Raw genomic sequence first — 20,452 nt, 5'->3', positions numbered from 1 at the left:
TGGTAGGTTTGAGAAGAATAAAACTGCCACTTGAAATGCATTACCAGTAAATACATAAATCTTACCTCTTTACTTTAAAGTTAGGATATTACAAAGACACAATATTAACTATGTCCCTCTGTGGTTTATCCTTTCATTAAAATTTGTTCTAGTTTTCATAGCTTCTTTTGTTTTCCAACAATCACAGTCTGGGATTGTACTCTGGTAATTAAGGTTTGATTCAGGGAAAACCAGAAACTTTCATATTATTCATTCTCTCATTTGTTCTTTCCATCATTAGGTTCTGCCTCTCCTAATCTACACTTGTGTGACTCACACAGCCAGATTTAAGGAATGTATCCACCCCAGGTTTCTACACCCATTCCAACACAATATATTAGCCTTATAAAATCCAGTCACTAACCAGCAAAATTCATGTGCTGCCTCTTATGAAAATTTGTCCCACTCATTATGTAATTCAGTAATAGCCCACTCATTACCTAATTCAAATGTAAAAACAGGTGAAAGAAAGATGAAGTCAAAGCTGGTTTCCCTGAGAGACTGTTTTGGAATAAAGCTTTAGGGCCTTCCACTCAATTCACACTTAACAATTCACACTTAACTCTTCTGCTTTCATTACGAAAAAATGAAAACAAACAAAGTGTCTCCTCTGATCAACAGTGTCAGCCGCAAAACCCATTAACAGTTCCTGGGATACACAAACATAATCTGGGTAATAAAGTCTAGGTTTTCTCTTCTCCTTTGTGCTTAAATTTCACTTGTTCCAGTTTTCACTTGTTCACAGGTGTCTGCATAGAGAGGGGCCACATACAGAGGCCTCATACATGGCCCTTCGGATCAGAGTTCCTCCTGTGAGCTGGCTGTGCCAACACCTCAGGTAAGGGGCCTGTGTGCAGAAACACCGCGCAGGAGCCTCAATTCAAGATGGCGGAGGTGGCGGGCCCTGCGAGGAGACGCTTCGCGCCACACTGTGTTCTGGAGCATGCGCAGCAAAGCTGAGTCGGCTCTGCCAGAACTCCACCCCCTCCCACCGCAGCCCACCCTCCCCCACTTTACATAGGAGATCCCGGTAAAGCAGCCCGGCCCACAGCCTGTCAGAAGAGCTTCTACTCTAGAGCTGGAACCCCCACCTCTCATTCTCTGATCCAAGGATAACCTTCCTTTGCTTCTGACGAACCAAACTCAGTCTCCTATTGGTTCGAGTTACACCAGGCAGAACCTCCCTTATTTGAAGACTGACTTAGGAAGACAGGTAACAATGGAATTTAGTCAGAGGTACTTTTGTTTGGATTCTAAAAAAAGGTTTAACTTCCTTGACTTCTCCCCCGCCCCGCCCCCACCACACACACACAAACAAAACAGATATTTAAACCCTAGTTCGTGATGATAAAATTAAACTTTACTTTTACAAACATAAAAAAAAGAAAAAATGTCATTTGTCACAAAAAATTCAAATTAAAAATTTTTATAGGCTTCATTAATTTCTAGACAGCAATAGAGGTAAGAATATTTTTTAATGTGATTCATATCACAAGAGAATCTTGTTTTCTTGAAAAAGGACCTTTTAAAAATTTCAGGCAGGTTAAAGTACCACAAAATAATCAAGATATGCACATTGTAGGTAAAACACTTCAGCTATTACTGAAACATAAGTATAATTACACACAGGTAAAAGATATTATCAGCAGAGAAAAAATGCCTTAAGTTTGCTTTGTCTTCTGCCAAACTGATGGACACGAGTGAGCTCTAATATCATTATGTTTAGAAATGGCTTCATCCAAATCCAACTGTACACCATTAATGTTCACTTCCATACAGCCTTGATAAAAGGCATTCACTGGTGTGGCGCTGAATGGAACATCTGTTAAAACAGAATATTAAAATATTAGCCCAAGACTTTTAGCATCTTACTTGCTTATAGTTAGAGGAATTATTCAGATTGCTCATTTTCAATTAAATTCTAATCCTAAAAGAAAAGTCAATAATGTAATTCTGTTCAATAAGTTACTATTAAGTGATTTCTGTGTTATAAGATGTTGTGTTTGGTACTGAATTCAGCATAGCTTGAGTTCCTCTGATTTTGTAAAAGTTCCAGCCAAACCTCAGATAAATAAACATGCTTTAGAAAGAATAGAAAATAGCATTCTTCTTGTGGTATTCTACTTTAACTTTCTCCTTAAATCTGAGCAACAGGTTAAGCATTAAGACTTTTTTTCAACTCAAAATTATAGCTACTTGGAAGTCTTTTTTAAATGTCACGATAAATATGTCTCTCTTATATTGCTGGAATATAAGTAGATTTCTTAATTTTCCAAAGAAATACAGAGCATACAGTAGCAAGCGGAGCATACAGTAGCAAGTCATAATAGGGAACTCACTGCTACGTAATGTTTGGTGTTCTGAAAAATAACAGTTTTAATAATACTTCAGTGAACAGGGCCTCAAGGCTTTCCTATGCTTTTACTCTCCTTATCAAACTCAATATATAGGCAACATCCTTGGATTCCTGAGAACTATGGTTCATCTTCAAAACAGCCATCTCTCTATTTGCTTGCTCTTTTCTTGGCATCTCATCTCCATAAATTTTAATTACCAATGGATATTTTTCATCTCTTAATCTTCCTTCTCAGTACCTTATACAAATATATATATGTATATATATATACATATATATACTTCAAATTTCCCACTTCTAACTTGTCAATGTAGTGAATAAATCCATACTTTTCTATGGGCTCAGCATTTGTTAAGAAATGGTTTCAACCAGATCTGAAAGAGACACGTGCACCCCAATGTTCATCGCAGCACTGTTTATAATAGCCAGGACATGAAAGCAACCCAGATGCCCATCAGCAGACGAATGGATGAGGAAGCTGTGGTACATATACACCATGGAATATTACTCAGCCATTAAAAAGAATTCATTTGAATCAGTTCTAATGAGATGGATGAAACTGGAGCCCATTATACAGAGCGAAGTAAGTCAGAAAGATAAAGACCATTACAGTATACTAACACATATATATGGACTTTAGAAAGATGGTAACGATAACCCTATATGCAAAACAGAAAAAGAGACTCAGATGTATAGAACAGACTTGTGGACTCTGGGAGAAGGCGAGGGTGGGATGTTTCAAGAGAACAGCATTGAAACATGTATATTATCTAGGGTGAAACAGATCACCAGCCCAGGTTGGGTACATGAGACAAGTGCTCGGGCCTGGTGCACTGGGAAGACCCAGAGGGATCGGGTGGGGAGGGAGGTGGGAGGGGGGACTGGGATGGGGAATACATGTAAACCCATGGCTAATTCATTTCAATGTATGACAAAAACTACTGTAATGATGTAAAGTAATTAGCCTCCAACTAATAAAAATAAATGGAAAAAAAAAATAAGAAAAAAAAAAAAAGAAATGGTTTCAAGTCTGGCTATCATAGGCTATATCATTGTTATAAATATCCCTGGAATCATCTATTTCCCCTGAATTTAATCCATAGTATGTGACTTAACATGCCTATTTTGCATATCAATTAAGAAATTACCCATCCCTAGTTCACACTCTTTAGTTCAGTCACTCAGTTGTGTCTGACGCTTTGTGACCCCATGAACCGAGGCATGCCAGGCCTCCCTGTCCATCACCAACTCCCGGAGTTCACCCAAACCCATGTCCATAGAGTCGGTGATGCCATCCAACCATCTCATCCTCTGTTGTTCCCTTCTCCTCCTGCCCTCAATCTTTCCCAGCATCAGGGTCTTTTCAGATGAGTCAACTTTTCACATCAGGTGGCCAAAGTATTGGAGTTTCAGCTCCAACATCAGTCCTTCCAATGAACACCCAGGACTGATCTCCTTTAGGATGGACTGGCTGGATCTCCTTGCAGTCCAAGGGACTCTCAAGAGCCTTCTCCAACACCACAGTTCAAAACCATCAGTTCTTCTGTGCTCAGCTTTCTTTATAGTCCAACTTTCACATCCATACACGACCACTGGAAAAACCATAGCCTTGACTAGATGGACCTTTGTTGGCAAAGAAATGTCTCTGCTTTTTAATATGCTATCTAGGTTGGTCATAACTTTCCATCCAAGGAGGAAGCGTCTTTTAATTTCATGGCTGCAGTCACCATCCGCGGTGATTTTGGAGCCCAAAAAGATAAAGTCTGACACTGCTTCCACTGTTTCCCCATCTATTTCCCATGGAGTGATGGGACCTGATGCCATGATCTTAGTTTTCTGAATGTTGAGCTGTAAGCCAACGTTTTCATTCTCCTCGTTCACTTTCATCAAGAGGCTCTTTAGTTCCTCTTCACTTTCTGCCATAAGGGTGGTGTCATCTGCATATCTGAGGTTATTGATATTTCTCCCGGCCACCTTGATTCCAGCTAGTGCTTCGTTCAGCCCAGCGTTTCTCATGATGTACTCTGCATGTAAGTTAAATAAGCAGGGTGACAATATACAGCCTTGACGTACTCCTTTTCCTATTTGGAACCAGTCTGTTCCATATCCAGTTCTAACTGTTGCTTCCTGATCTGCACACAGGTTTCTCAAGAGGCAGGTCAGGTGGTCTGGTGTTCCCACCTCTTTCAGAATTGTCCACAGTTTATTGCGATCCACACCATCAAAGGCTTTGGCATAGTCAATAGAAATAGATGTTTTTCTGGAGCTCTCTTGCTTTTTTGTTCATACTCTTAATGTCTTAATTTCCTCTTTTCCTCAATATTTCCTCACGCTTTCTAAACACATCTTGCCTAAAATTAGTCCTCAGTGCTATTGACAAAGTCCTGGAACCACAGAAATTCTGACATTTTTACTTCTTCTGAACTCTTTCACTGTTTGTTTGATTTCCTAAAATTGCATTCAACTAATTTGTGAATAAGGTAGTAGGTGGATTTCAATGTATTTAGAATTCATTCATTTGAACCATAATTATACTTCCTAATAATTAACCACATTAATGTAACTATGCATGTATACCTATCAATGGATCTATCTAGCTAATGGCTCTATTTATAACTTTTATAACCTATTTACTAAATCGTTTTAATATATATATCTTGGCTGTGCTACTTGGCTTGGCAATTTCAGTTCCCCAGCCAGGGATTAACCTGGGCCACGGCAATGAAAGGGCTTTCCTGGTGGATCAGTGGTAAAGAATGTGCCTTTCAATGCAGGAGATGTGGGTTCGATCCCTGGGTCAGGAAGATTCCCCTGGGGAAGGAAATGGTAAGCCACTCCGGTATTCTTGTCTGGAGAATTCCATGGACAGAGGAGCCTGGCAGTCTACAGTCCATGGGGCTGCAAAGAGTCAGACAAGACTGAAGCCACAAGCATGCACACACGTGCAACAATGAAAGCACCAAATCCTAACCTCTGGACCACCAGGGGACGCTGCTACAGTCTATTTACTTATATTCCCCCAAAGCCTAGAGAAAATGTCCATATATGGGAAATGAACACACTGAGCAGTTCAAGTATTTTAAAGATTAGTTGAAGTTCAGACACCAAACTATTCAAAATGTTTCTAAAAAACTTTCTGCCTCTATTTTTTTGTCATTTAAAGTACAGTGTTGATGCCAATCTCATATTTTCCCATATTAACCACTTTTCCTCCAGTTTCCCCCATCTTGGTAAATGGAATCTTCACCTACGCAACTGCTCATGCCAAATACCTAAGAGAGTCTTTCAATTATTAATTTCTATTAGCTTTGCTTCCCACATATATCTCCAATCTAGTCACTGTATCCTATCTCCACTAACATCACCCCAGTCCAACAGTTTCCTCCACTTCCTCATGTGCAAAATGGCGATAACAAAAGTACCTTCCTCATAGGACTACTTTAAATACTAAATGATACACTTGAAACACTCTGAACAATGCCCAGACTGTTTATTATGCACCATTTGAGGCAGTATAGTTGTCACCATTGTTATTGTAACTGCTTCTTCATCTGAGCCGCTTCATTAGCCCCCAACTCATCTCATCCACTTTTATCTCCCACCTGTCCATCTGCATCCATCATGCAGGGGAATTTTTTTAAACTGCATCGTTGATATACCACTTCCTTGGCTAAAACTTTTTAATGATTCTTACAGCTCCAATAAGACGCAGGACTCTGAACCAGGTCTATAATAATCCCACCCACCGCCCATTTCACAGCCTCCTCTTGCATGACCATCCCCCTCGCTCAGTGTGGTCTCATGGTACTGATCTTCATACATTCCTCAAGCATGTCAACCCCCTTTCCATTCTGCCATGGACAATTTGCATACTAGCTCCAATCTCCACCCTGATTACCTGGTAAACTTCATTTAATCCTTCAAATATCAGAGTTGTATCTTATTCTCTTCCTCAGAGAGCTCCAGGCCTCATTTTTCAGGCTCTAAAAGCAACCCCTTCTTTTCCTTCATAAAAGTTATGAACATTTTAATTTTTAAAATATTTTCTTAATCAGTTGTTTAATATTTGCCTCTGTCATTAGATGGTAAGGGTCTTAACAGCAGAGACTGTATCCATTTGTTTATTGCTGTGTCCCTACTGCCTGAGACATAGGATCTTAATGAATAGTGGGTGAGTGATGGTTGAATCAAAGAATAAATATTAAACTCGGAAGACAATTGTGAGTATAAAATGAAATAGCAAATCATTTCTGGCTAGGATAGTCAAATGCATCAAAACTTGGTTAGTTTCAGTTTACCATTTAAAAAATTAAATAAAAATGACCAATAAAATGTTCATGCAAGCCCCCAGAAAAAGAATAATGGTTACTGGAATTTTCTCTTCCCTTCTGATGTCCCTTTACTACAAGTACATATGCTCTCTATATATACAGATGCTGTTTTACTAAAATTGCATATTTAAAGTAGTATCAATTTCATTAAAAAAAAAAACAACACTTTTTAAAACAGAAAACAAAGTAAGAAGATACCTGGAAGGCCACCCAGGTAAGTGGCCACTGTTCCTTTCATTGCTTCATCCAAGATGGCAAATTGTCTTTGAAAGTCTTCAGAGTGGAAGCTATCCTTTGTAAGTTGGGTCGATAGTTCCAAATTGTTTCTGTTGACTCTGATTTCCAGAAAGGTTTGCTGATCGGAACATAGACTTATGGCCTGTATCCGAGCTATTACCGTACTTTCAACAGATACCAGGATATCCTGAAGAACAAAGACTCATTATAAACAAATACTAACAGTAACGCCAATTAAAAGAGACTTTGGTTTTTAAAATTCAAGAAACTGAATTTCAATGAGGTGGGGAAAATATGATCGAGCCTTCAAGTTTAGATGAAAAAACTTCTATTATCATAATCATTATTTTTGAATATATATTAGTTTTACAAACTCCAGGTTTAGCTAAGATGTGAATGTACAGCAGGTTCTGAAAATTCAAGAAACCAATGGGAACTTAAGTAGTATCTTAAGCAACAAATTTCTTTTTATGAGCCTTCCCAATTTTAAAACTTACATATGGAAAAGGAAGGAGTTGAATCATTCTTTGTTGGGGAAAAGACTTAGAAAACTTAAAGTGCTTTAGTAAGCACATCCAGCAAGACTGAAAGGTTATTTGTGCCACACAAGAAATCCTGTAGACTTGGGACAAACTGAGTGACATCTCTGAGAAAGAAAAACCAGGACTGTTACAGAGTATTTATCAGAAGGTTCTCAAATATATATACATACATATATGTGTGTGTGTGTGTGTGTGTATTTATTTTCAAATGTTTTAAACTGCTGTGATACACTAAATTAACTCAACTTGCCAAGAGTCATCTAAGCAGATAGCTTACCAGCATATAGAGGAAATATAAAAAGGAAGAGAAAATAAAATCAAAACTAAGGAGGTGGGTGTTATGCTGCTTTCCAGATAGCAGAAACATAGTCTGAAGTATTTACAGAAACACATAAAACATAGACAAGGTAAAATAAATATCAAGGATGGCACGTGTTAACCTCCTCTACTATTCTGAATGTAGTGTTGAAGGCAGGATTTCTGTTTTGCTTTTAAAAAAACCAAACAACTGAAACCCAAATGTAGCAAGCTCCTGTAGTCTATTGGAGACAGAACTTAACAGGATTTTTTTCAGGTTGCTTATAGTTAACCATCAGAAACTCCCCACAACCATCCCTTAAGTTGCAAACAGCATCTCTTTTTATCACTATAGGCATTATTCAATTATATGTCTCTTTCTAAAAGTCACAGAGAACATCCAAGTCAACCATGGCACAAATGAAAGCTACTTGAGGAAACTTGTTGGAATCCACTGTGGATGACACAAGGATAGAATTATTATTCTCTAATAGAAGGCTGAATAATACAGACCTTCTGATAACTCTCATATTTTCTTTTATCTGAGAGTGTTTTCTGTTCTTCCTTCTAATTTCAAGGCAGAATTGCTAGTAGGAAGCCAAGTAGACTGGTTTTAGTTTTGCCTAGTCTTTTCTAATTTACTTATGGGAGAAAAGATTAAGAGTATCAGAAAGCACAAAAAAGTATAATTAGACACTGAATATTTCAGAGTGGATTGCAATCAAACTCACTTTTATTCTGTTAGTACAGATAAATTCCCATGATACTTCAAAGATTCCGAATAAGGGCAGATCTCCATGTACTCAGAGAAGGCTCCTAGCAGCCTTTGTGGGAGTCTGCCTAATCTAAACTATAGATACAATACACAGGTTTTTCCATTCTCCCCTATCCCCTTACTGCTCAGTTCAAATCTTGGAAATAAGCCAGCAAAAAAGTAACAATAATGAATATTTATTCAATCTTTAATGACATGCCAACTAATTTATGTAAATTATCTCATTTTCAAAACACCACTTTGAGGTAAACACTGTTATTCTATCCATTTTACTGATTTTTAAAAAATTACAAAATAAGAATCATAAAGGTTCAGAGTAAAGTTACCTGAAGCTTTTCAGTGGCGGAATCCACCAAGGACAAGGCAAAGGGCACTGTGTCACCGGAAACCAAGGCCAACATAACACCGGTGCCCGCTGATGGGCGAATATTCAAGGACGCATTGATTTGCCAAGCCTCAGGATTGGATTCATTCTCTGTTTAAACAATGAAACAGAAGCAGAATCAATGTACTGCTAAGTGCACCAGAAGAATTAGCTATAATCTTATTAATATTCAAAGCCATCCTTGAGTGATATTAAAGAATTTAGTTCTTTCACAATGATCTATATAACCTAGGCAAAACAGAGCAAGAGAAAACAGTTTTTAATGCAGGCACGAAACACACAGATGTTCTCATCCTTTAGTTCTTCCTACAACAGAATTCTGGATTGTGGTGTTTAGAATTATTGTGAATTTTCCATTTGCTCTTTAACAGCTCTCCCTTCTGCCTTACATATTCTCCAATGCTCAAATCTCAGAGTGGTTGTATTTTAAAATACAAGAAAGCAACAAACTTATTGTAATATTTCTGAGGGAAAATCTGAGTACAGCTGCCAACCCAGCCCAGTACTTCTCTTCCTTACAGGAGTCAGGTTAGAGCAGTGGGAAAGAAAAATGTGATCTCTATACAATGGGGTGTGGGATGGTTTGATAATAGAGAAATATTCTGAAGTCAACAGTTAACTTTGAATTCTAATAGGAACTCTTCTGTAATTCTCTTGTCATAATACTTAACATTCTTTTCCTTAATTACTAGGTCAACAGTCTACACAACGAGTGCAAACTCTGCAAGTCTCTTTTTACTGCTTTCCTCAGTAATCACTCAACAAATATTTGCTGAATTAGTATGATTTCAAAAGAGCTTGATTTCTAATAATTTGAAATAATTTGTAAACTAATAATCTGAAAATATTAGCTTAAGATCTGAATGAAGTCTTCATCACTTAATACAAAGAAATGTATAACAATAGCGCAAATACCACTTTGAGGCTTTAAAAGGGTAAATGTGAATGGAGAAAATAATTCTCCTTTGACAAGATGTTCTTCCATTTAGCCACATCTAATACTATTACATTTTTCACTATAATCCTTTAAATTCCACCCAAGAGGAAAAAAAAAAAACCTGTATAATCATTTTGAAGTAAGGAAATTTACTATAGGACATTAACTCAAAATGAACATGCAGATGTGGAGAAATTATAATGTAACATTAAATATTAATTATAAAGTATGCCACATTTATGCTATCTATGAAACAACTAGTTAGTTACTTATGAAAGTAAATTCAGGTACAATAAAACTATTTTCATTTTCTTTTCAGAGCTTTTCTTCCATTGGAACAAATTATCATGGGCCTAGTTTTTTTCTATATTCAATCATCAACTCAATTAATGTATTTTTTAAAAAAATCTTTATATTCAGAACAGAGCTAAAGTTAATGAAATTGTATTAATTTACATTAAAAAAAAAGAAAGCAATAGTAAGATGCTTCCTTAAAACCATAGTAATACTTTTAAGGCTGCAAATAAAGTTAAAATATGACTTTTTCTTAAATCAGAGATATTCAAATTAACCCTAAATTCATACTAAATACTGTTAGTAGCTCAAATAATGAACTCAGAAAATGACAGAGAAGTCAACAAAATAATTAAGATACACAAATACCTAATAAAAATATGGTGAGATATTCAATTTTAATAGAAACTGGGATAATTAAAACTACAAGATTTACTTTTTCAACTAATTAGAAACAAATCTTGAGCATAAACTTTCTTCTGTTGGTAAAAGTATAAATTGATAAAGAGAGGTCCTCTGGCAAACCAACCATTACCCTAAGCACAGGTATATTAAAGGAATTTGGAGGGTAGTCATGAAAACAAGGAAAGGTAAGCAGCTTGACTCTTGATTGATTCAAGCCCTCTCATTAAGAATCTAGCAAATGGACAGATATGCTTATCTTCAAATGTTAATATAATTTATCTCAGTCTCTACTGTTTTATCTGACACCCATCTTTAAGCCAAAAGTTATTAAATACAGAAGAAAAACAACCCAATGTCAAGAGAAAAAGCAAAAAAAAAAAGAGAAAAAGCAATCATTATGGCCAGTTTTAGATATGACACAGATTTAGTTTCAATTCAAAGCAGCAAGGAATTTTTGCTATTTGTTAATGAAAATTTAAACATTAGTGAGAAGAGAAAGATACAATATGAGATCACTTACTATAATCTATGCTAAATTGAGCAACTCCAGTACCAGGATAGTAGGAACCCCTCTCCACAGTGACAAGACAATGTTTATTTTGTTTTTCTTGAATGATTTCCTTTACTCCTGAAGTTCCTTGATTCATCAAATTCCAGCCTCGAATACATCCATCTAGACGAGGGTTAATCTAACAATATAAAATATAGACCAATGAATGCATTTTAAACTTAAAAAAAGGGGGCTTTGTTGATTATATTACTATGTTTATTGATATTACTATACTTATTGATTATATTACTGGATACAGATTTTCATTTAAGGGCAAAATTCTTCTTTGATGACATTTTAAAATATTTAGAATTTTATCTAAATTTTTTCCAAGGTCTCCTACAGATGACAGTATTTGTCAGTAAAAGTGCGTTTATAACATCAGAGACCTTCACTGGGATCCTAATGATTTTTAACATCTATCCTAATGATTTTTAACACCTCAAGCCCCACCTGCCTCTCCTGTATCATCCAGCACTAACTTTTCTGCTCTCTAGTTCCACGTATGCTTGTAGCTGTGGCCCTGTGTTCTCAGCTGCTTTTGTTTTTTGTTAACTGTATTTACAACATAGGTTTGTCTTGCCATCAAACACTAAGCCTTTTCAGGAACAGAAGTGTTTTGCATTCTTTAGTCTCTCCAAAGCATCCAGCCACACTCAGACATGTAGCCATTTCATAAATAGTTGATTTTTTTGAATAATTTATTTTACTTTTAAAATGTCTTGATTTATCAATTTCAAAGGACAGGTATATTCACTCTGACATGAGTTAACTAACTCAGATTTTATATCATATCACAAATCTTTTAAAAGTTAAGGCAACTGAAATATATATAAAATAGTAAATATTTAAATTAAATCAGTAAGTGTAAAATTGGCAGATCCATGACTTCAAATGAAAAATTTTAAACTCTTCAAGGTCAGTTATCAGCCTCCTTCATGAAACCTTTTCCACAGAAGTTAGACAAACATATAGAAAAATCATCTATTATATCTAGCTTCAATTTATGACAGGCTGCAGTTTTATTCCCATCAAAGATTTTCTTTTTAAAATTCAACCTTATGTATAGAACAGACTTTTGGACTCTATGGGAGAAGGTGAGGGTGGGATGATCTGAGAGAATAGCGTCGAAACATGTATATTATCAAGGGTAAAACAGATCACCACCCAGGCTGGATGCATGAGACAAGTGCTCGGGGCTGGTGCACTGGGATGACCCAGAGGGATGGGATGGGGAGAGAGGTGGGAGGGGGGTTCAGGATGGGGAACACATGTAAATCCATGGCTGATTCATGTCAGTGTATAGCAAAAACCACTACAATATTGTAAAGTAATTAGCCTTCAACTAATAAAAATAAATGAAAAAAAAAAAATAAATAAAATTCAACCTTACATGCTATACTTGTCTCCCAAATTTTAGTCCTAAAACAGACCTAAGAAAGTCTTACTTTGACTGGCTTCTAGAAAATAATGTACTTTTGGACTCAGATATATACATTTATACATCTAATGGCTGAGTATGAACTATTATGATGTTAATGTTTAACTGATGCTTGAAGAATTTTTAAAAATCTACTTCTCCATGAGTAATGCTGGGAATTTAAACAGGCTCAAAAACACTATATCCATTTTCTTAATTCCTTACTATAATTTCAAAGGTTGATAATGCTATTTTCCCACGTTCAGTTCAAGTTTTCACAGTCGGTGTGTTCAACAAAATAACTTCATTTGACTCAGAAAAACACATTTTCAAATCTATTACAGATGAAAGATTTCATCCATGATGAATGATACAAGCTTGGATCATTACCGGTCTAATGAGTGCATTCTCCAATTTCCGAGGTATTCCTGCAAAGTATACTTTGGTTTCTAGAAACCCATTGGTGGGCTTAAAAAGGCTTTCGGGCTTATTTATATTCATTACAGCTTCTTTAGCTATTTTTACACTAATACTCTGTTCTAATTCTTCCACAGAGACCTACAATTAAAAAGATAAAAATTATCAAACAACCAAACATTACTGCATTTCATATGAAACACTAAGATTGACAAATCCTGTTATTATTCCAGTACATAATTTTCCAAAGTAATCATTTTAATGCACTTGTTAATTTGTTCCAATACATTTCACATGTCAAATTAGTATAAAGGTGATAAAAATGTGTTTTACTGTGATAATTCCTGAGCGAAACTAAATCAACACCATATTTTAAAGTTAAAAATCAGTATTTTTCTATCACATTTAAACATTCATTTATAATATATATCTTTCAATCCCAGTGTGCAGAGAAGGCAATGGCACACCACTCCAGTACTCTTGCCTGGAAAATCCCATGGACAGAGGAGCCTGGTAGGCTGCAGTCCATGGGGTCGCTAAGAGTCGGACACGACCGAGCAACTTCACTTTCACTTTCATGCATTGGAGAAGGAAATGGCAGCTCACTCAGCGTTCTTGCCTGGAGAATCCCAGGGATGGGGGAGCCCGATGGGCTGGGCTGCCGTCTATGGGGTCACACAGAGTCGGACATGACTGAAGTGACTTAGCAGCAGCAGCAGCCATAAAATTAACAGTTTAAAAAAAAAGAATCACTCTACAGAATCTTAGGAAACTTTTAAGTGCCCTTATTTTGCATTTGTCTGATAGTATAAATATGAAATTAATAATGTGAATACATTTTAACATAAATTAAGAGAAGCTAGTACATTCAGTATTATGTTTATTAAACACAAATTATATTTTGTTTCAAAATTCAAAAGTAGTTGAAGTCATAAGAAAGCATAATACATTAAATTGGGTTTTTCCAATTCTGAAAGTAGTTTGGGTTTCTAAAAAAATTGGAAGTAGTGGTAAACAATAAAATTTTTTTTCTTATAAAGGCAATTTGAAGAACCATTGCTGCAATTTCCTCATATAAAACTGTAGGACTCAACATGCAAACTCTGCATTTACTTACCAATCGGGGTAGCCAGACAATAGGCATATCAAAGCACTACTACAGGAAGAGAAAAATTATGCTCTAAAGTAAAATAACACCCCAGCATAAGCCTTCATTTGTAGCTTTCATGTTATTCTATGTATATAAGAAAGCTTTGACAAATATTATACTTGAACTTAAGTATTTACATATTGAAAAATATTTTTATAAATTATATTATTTTTAATATAATATTTAGAGCAGTATATTGGATGTGATAAGAGTTTAAAACCACAGAGTGACTAACTTATCTTGGGGTCTTTATAGCCCTCTTTATGCTGAATTTCCAAAAGCTTTTAGTCTATCTTAAATTAAAGGCTGGATCTTAAAAATATACTCCGAATCTGATCACTTCTCAGCACTCCTACTATCAACACTGAAGCCAAAGTTGTCATCTTCTTTTCACTGTTATTGCAATAGTCTCCTAATCCCATATCCTGTTTTATCCTTGTGAAAGTGAAAGTGTTAATCATCCAGTCGTGTCCGACTCTGCAACCTCACAGACTGTAGACTGCCAGGCTCCTCTGTCCATGGAATTCTCCAGGCAAGAACACTTGACTGGGTAGCCGTTCCCTTCTCCAGGGGGTCTTCCTGACCCAGGTGTTGAAGCTGGGTCTCCCACACTGCAGGCAGATTCTTTACCATCTGAGCCACCAAGGAAGCCCATAGCTGTGGCCCACGGGCAATAGCTGTTCCGAGGCACGTGGGACCTTCCCAGGTCAGAGACTGAATCTCAGATATCAATAACCTCAAATATGCAGCTGACACCACCCTTATGGCATAAAACAAAGAAGAACTAAAGAGCCTCTTAATGAAAATTAAAGCGGAGAGTGAAAAAGGCGGCTTAAAACTCAACATTCAGAAAACTAAGATCATAGCAAATAGATGGGGAAACAATGGAAACAGTGAGAGACTTCATTTTCTGGGATCCAGAATCACTGCAGATAGTGACTGCAGCCATGAAATTAAAAGACATTTGTTCTTTGGAAGAAAAGCTATGACCAACCTAGACAGCATATTAAAAAGCAGAGACCTCACTTTGCCAACAAAGGTCCGTCTAGTCAAAGCTATGGTTTTTCCAGTGGTCATGTATGGATATGAGAATTGGACTATAAAGAAAGCTGAGTGCTGAAGAATTGATGCTTTTGAACTGTGGTGTTGGAGAAGACTCTTGAGAGTCCCTTGGATTGCAAGGAGATCCAACCAGTCCATCCTAAAGGAGATCAGCCCTGGGTGTTCATTGGAAGGACTGATGCTGAAGCTGAAGCTCCAATACTTTGGTCACCTGATACAAAGAACTGATTCCTTGGAAAAGACCCTGATGCTGGGAAAGACTGAAGGCAGGAGGAGAAGGGGACGACAGAGGATGAGATGGTTAGATGGCATCACTGGCTCGATGGACATGAGTTTGAGCAAGCTCCAGGAGTTGGTGATGGAGAGGGAAGCCTAGCGTGCTGCAGTCCACGGGGTCGCGAAGAGTCGGACATGACTGAGTGACTGAACTGAACTGAGGGATTGAACTCATGTCTTCTGCATTGGCACGCAGATTATTTACCACTGAGCCACTATCCTTACTCTCTACAGTTTCCACAGTCATTAGGTCCTAACCAGGATCATCTTTTAACATGCAAATTAGATCATATCACTTATCAAAATCATCTAGGGTCTTTCTACTTAACAGAAAATTCAAGGTCTTATTCCAGACCACATTTCTGACTTCACTTTTTACTACTCTTTCCCTCTCTCACTCCACTGCATCTACACTCACTTTCATGTTGCTGCTCAAATAAAAACAAACACATCCTCTAGCCTAAGACTGTATTTGCTGTTCATGTGACACAGAATTATCTTCTTTCCAAAATATATGCTGTCATGTGCCCTCAAGTCTCTGATTTAAAGTAATCAGAGATGGCTTTTCTGATTCCATGTGCACACTCACCATCATCATTCTCTACTGCCTGGCTTTGCTTTTCTTTTTCCTCATAGCATTAATCACTATCTGACATAGCTATTTGTTGACACATTTGTAGTTTTCATCTCACCACCAAAATGCAAGCTCCATAAGAGCAAGGACTTTTTTGTTTTATTCACTATTGCATCCCCACCACCTAGAAGAAGGAATAGCACAGAAAGTGCTCATAAAATATTTTGTTGGATAAATGAAATTATACAAATTATACATTTTCCACCAATATTAGGACTATATCCAGCTATGAAATATAATAATCACTTACAAGTTATCAATATTTATTCCTACAGGTTATAGCCATTCTAATGACAATCATTACACATTCAATTTTATTTACCTGAATTATAAAACAATTCTAAGTTATACATTTTAATTTATTTTTAACATATTTAAAATTTTAAAATAATTTAAAATTAGTGAAACAACTGCTATAAAGTGAATAGTCCAGTTAATAGGTTAGTTTAACTTGATCACTTTGTCATTAATTAAAATTCAAATACTTATTTAAAGTATTTTCTTATTTTAAATAATTTCTGGGCTGCATAAATTTGTTTGAAACAGTATAATTCATTAATAAATCATCAGGATTATACGTTAGTAGGACTACCATAGTGAAAGTGGGATTCTCCAAGCAAGAATACTGGAGTGGGTTGCCATTTCCTTCTCCAGGGGATCTTCCCGACCCAGGGATCGAACCCGGGTCTCCAGCATTGGAGGCAGACGCTTTAACCTCTGAGCCACCAAGGTAGCCCTTGCTACCATTCTATCTTAAATATAAAAGGTATGGAGTGAAAAAAGAATTCCTATTTATCAGGGGAGTGTAAAGTGCAAAAACTGTTAAGATATTGAATTAGATTTTAAAGAAAAACCAATAGCACCAAATTTATTACCAGAGTTTCTCTCCGACTTCAGAAAAAGATTGAATTATAATTTAAAGAAAAACCAGTAACAGCAAATTTATTACCAAAGTTTCTCTCTGACTTGCTAATTGTTCTTAAATTTTACTTTTTCTATAAGCTTGTATTCAGTTTATAGAGGGAGATTTTAATTTAAATGCTGTAGCTAAAACATGGGCATATCATTAAATAATAGTTTCTTTTTAACAAGAATCATAAATATAGGAGATGAATGAAACTGAACAGCTGCCTTCCATTCAACCCAAATTTTGACTTTAACAGGATATACATGAACAATTCTTCAATAAATACTACTTGCAACTCATGATCACTTCACAGATATTTATCTTCTTCTTTATATACATTATATCCTACATAGAAATGTATTTAAATTCACCTTCAAACAGCTGATATTTTCAATTTGTATAAACTCATTGAAAAAAGAATTCTGTTTACTCTCTTTTACTGCAAAAGTGATTTTAGTGGTTTTAGATAGGTGATTTAGGGACAGCTGGCATTAAAGTGTATTCTTCAGTACACTGGAGGAATAGCTGTATGCATCAAATATTATAGATACAGATGTAGTAGGAAAGATGTGGTTAAAAAAAAAAAAAGCTATACTAATAAGCAACAGAAGTAAAAGAATTTTAACAACTTCTCTGACAGTTGCATTTGATCCTCTGAAGCCACAATTCTTTCAAAGTCAGGAGCCCCAAAGCCATGGCTACCAATCAACAGATAGCCCCCTTTTTGGTGAACTACATCTGTACCCAACTATTCTTTATTACACTTTCCTGAAACATATTTCACATTACACCGTATTGGTTCACAATGCCACATCCACTATTAAACTGTTAGAGTCTAACCTCAAAGAACATGGACAATCTCTTACTATGGTTTCAGCCCCTTGGACTCAGGAATATAGCATTTTAAACTTGCTGACTAAATCCTTATTGAATATATGATTGCAAGAGTGGATAAGTATAATGAAATAATTTAGTGATGACTTTACATGGTTGCTTAACATGGACCTTTCTTGTCAGTTCCCATAGACTTAGAAAGTGTCTCTTTGGGTCACCACATTCTAAGGTGAAGCTGGTCTCAGCTCTTCTCTGCTGAAAGCAGCATTGATTTAAAGTGACATTCTCCCCTCTGTAGACTAACAGTAATCCCTTCTCCAAGATAAGTTCCATTTGAATACAGTAGATTAAAGTTCTATTCTTGATTATTCAAATAAAGACTCACTTTTAGGGATTACCTAAAAATGCTAGTTTCTAAGCATTCTGATTGGCTCCAGCTAGTGTATCCTATTTGTACAAATCCATTAATCTATATGATAATATTTAAAATTAAATTAAAATTTTAATTTTGTTACTACATGTATTTCTCTTTTACATCAAAAATATTGATGGCTATCCAGTGTAGCTGTCCTAGATCAGTGTTATCTTTGCATAACCCTTGACCTTATAGGTGCGATATCACAGTTCACCAGTTACAGCCACTAAAAAAGGTGAAGTTAAAAACAAAATAGTTGTTTTTAACAAAGCAAATAACTGGAAACAACTTCAGTTATGGGAAATCCACACATGTTGAGAGAGAATAATTTCTCAGACCATTTCAGGTATTTACAGTGTGTAGAATACACTTCACACAACATCAGATAAACCCAAACTTATTTTGGTTTGGTATCACTATTATAGTAATGATTAATGATTTTATACAAACTGCATCAGAGTGGAATGATTCTTTATGAATTCTGCAAAACATACCATATTCCATAAACCATCATTAATAACTTTGCCGCCAGTTGTCATTTTGACTGTATTTTCATTCTTAAACTGAATTTCAATCTTTCCCTCACGAAGCGCAATCAGGAACCAAGCTGAGTGATCAGAAGATTCTGCATACAGGATAACACCTTCTGAATCATATGTCCGGAAATCAAATTCAGCTGAAAATCTGAACAATGGACAAAGAGAGAGCCTGAATAGTGAGAAATATTGAAGATCATGTTTTTTCTTTTACTCTCGAACTGGCAAATAGCAGTATGTTAAAAGAGACAACTCTTTCACTAGAAAAAATAAAAGAGAAGGGCCAGATTAAACCCTTCTTGTATTATCTCTGGCTCCATGTGTACTTAAAATCAAGCTGTTTTACTTTCTTGCTTATTCGTGGAAACTTTTTTCCAAATGAGCATATGCTTTGATAAATTTTTCATCTTTTGGCATTTGTTTTGAAAGCTCTTTTATTTATTTTTTTTTTTTGAAAGCTTTTTAAATGCTGGAATACACATGTATAAATATTGGGCATACTGTCTCAAGCCTTTTATACACTATATAATCTAACATGAAGATTCTTCTTTTTTTTTTTTCCTGTGTCCACATATGATTAATAAAAGATGTTTAATCCATGATTGGTTCATCCATCAAAGAGCAAATGTTCCCTACGATTTCATATATGTCAGGAAGGAATCACTCAGAGAGATATACAAGATAGTATCTGAATGATTTCTAACATAATTAAGTCTTCATGTGTGGTAAAGGAAGGCAAAATAAAAAACTTTAAAAAGTATCTGTTAGTTTAATTTTAAAAGCTCTCCAAAACTCTAATTGCACAAATCATTATACTAGAGTACATAGAAGGAGAGTTTAAAAGATATAGCCATGTGTTTGGGGCAATCTGAGCTCTGACAATGCCTGTTGCTATTAAGAGATTGAACATATATGTAGCTACTACACGGAGGGATAAAAATCTTAAGAATGCTGGACTGAAAAATAATATATATAAATTCATGGCCTTACGATACTGTAATGAAAATCAGCATTAAAGTTTCCAAGGGACCCGTAAAGCAAAATGATTGAAAAAAGGTAAACAAGAAACAGGAAAAATAGCTGTATAATTACTGGCCATCTGAGTTAAATTAAAATAAAGGTAATTTAAATTAAAAAATGAAGATTTCAGATAATTATGAAATATGACAAGAAAGAATCCCAGACTCTTTCCTTTTCTATGTACAATAGTAATAGTAATAGAGGCATAATTTGTAATGGGCACAAACCTACCTCGAACAGAACAAAGAAAAAGTGATAGAATAAACTTTCTAGCCTTGAGAATTCCAAGAAAATATTATAAAGAGATAAATGTGGAGTAAAGTTTCTTGGGTAGATCAAAATATACTAGGAATTTAAGGAACTCAGATTATATTTAAAAAGAACCATTTTTCTCTGAGTAGGGACTTTTCTTTCATATTCATCACATTTTGCTGATGTGAAGCATTATTATCTTGCCAAAACCTGAATCTGTGTATGGTCAGGATCTTCTAGAAGTTGATCCTATTATGAAGATAATTTCCCTCTCTTTGTAAAAACATGATAAAAACCAGTAATTCAAATAGTTGTGTTCGGCATATTTTCTGTCTGGAATACATCAGCATACTGATTCACTACGTTGGGGAACAATTCATT

General features: G+C 35.7%; 1 protein-coding gene and 1 long non-coding RNA gene across 2 annotated transcripts in view; one reads left to right on the top strand and one right to left on the bottom strand.

The window, feature by feature from the left end:
- The first annotated feature begins 1,010 nt into the window (after nucleotides 1-1,010).
- Nucleotides 1,011-13,030, top strand: LOC139031049 (uncharacterized). The gene is made up of 2 exons (XR_011483469.1): nucleotides 1,011-1,252; nucleotides 12,913-13,030. It is a non-coding gene; the product is annotated as an uncharacterized lncRNA (long non-coding RNA).
- PROS1 (protein S) overlaps nucleotides 1,450-20,452 on the bottom strand; it is a 67,897-nt gene continuing 48,894 nt past the window's right edge. The window contains exons 10-15 of the mRNA XM_070455039.1: nucleotides 18,758-18,947; nucleotides 12,959-13,126; nucleotides 11,119-11,287; nucleotides 8,904-9,052; nucleotides 6,925-7,150; nucleotides 1,450-1,861 (exon numbers count right to left, since the gene is read on the bottom strand). Coding sequence (XP_070311140.1) covers nucleotides 1,701-1,861; nucleotides 6,925-7,150; nucleotides 8,904-9,052; nucleotides 11,119-11,287; nucleotides 12,959-13,126; nucleotides 18,758-18,947 — 1,063 coding nt within the window. The 3' untranslated portion in view covers nucleotides 1,450-1,700. The remainder of the gene's footprint in view (nucleotides 1,862-6,924; nucleotides 7,151-8,903; nucleotides 9,053-11,118; nucleotides 11,288-12,958; nucleotides 13,127-18,757; nucleotides 18,948-20,452) is intronic.

The sequence above is a fragment of the Odocoileus virginianus genome, chromosome 25 (assembly GCF_023699985.2).
Source record: "Odocoileus virginianus isolate 20LAN1187 ecotype Illinois chromosome 25, Ovbor_1.2, whole genome shotgun sequence".
Classification (NCBI taxonomy): Eukaryota; Metazoa; Chordata; class Mammalia; order Artiodactyla; family Cervidae; genus Odocoileus; species Odocoileus virginianus.
The sequence above is the reverse complement of the archived record's forward strand: the minus strand, read 5'-3'. Positions and strand labels throughout refer to the sequence as shown.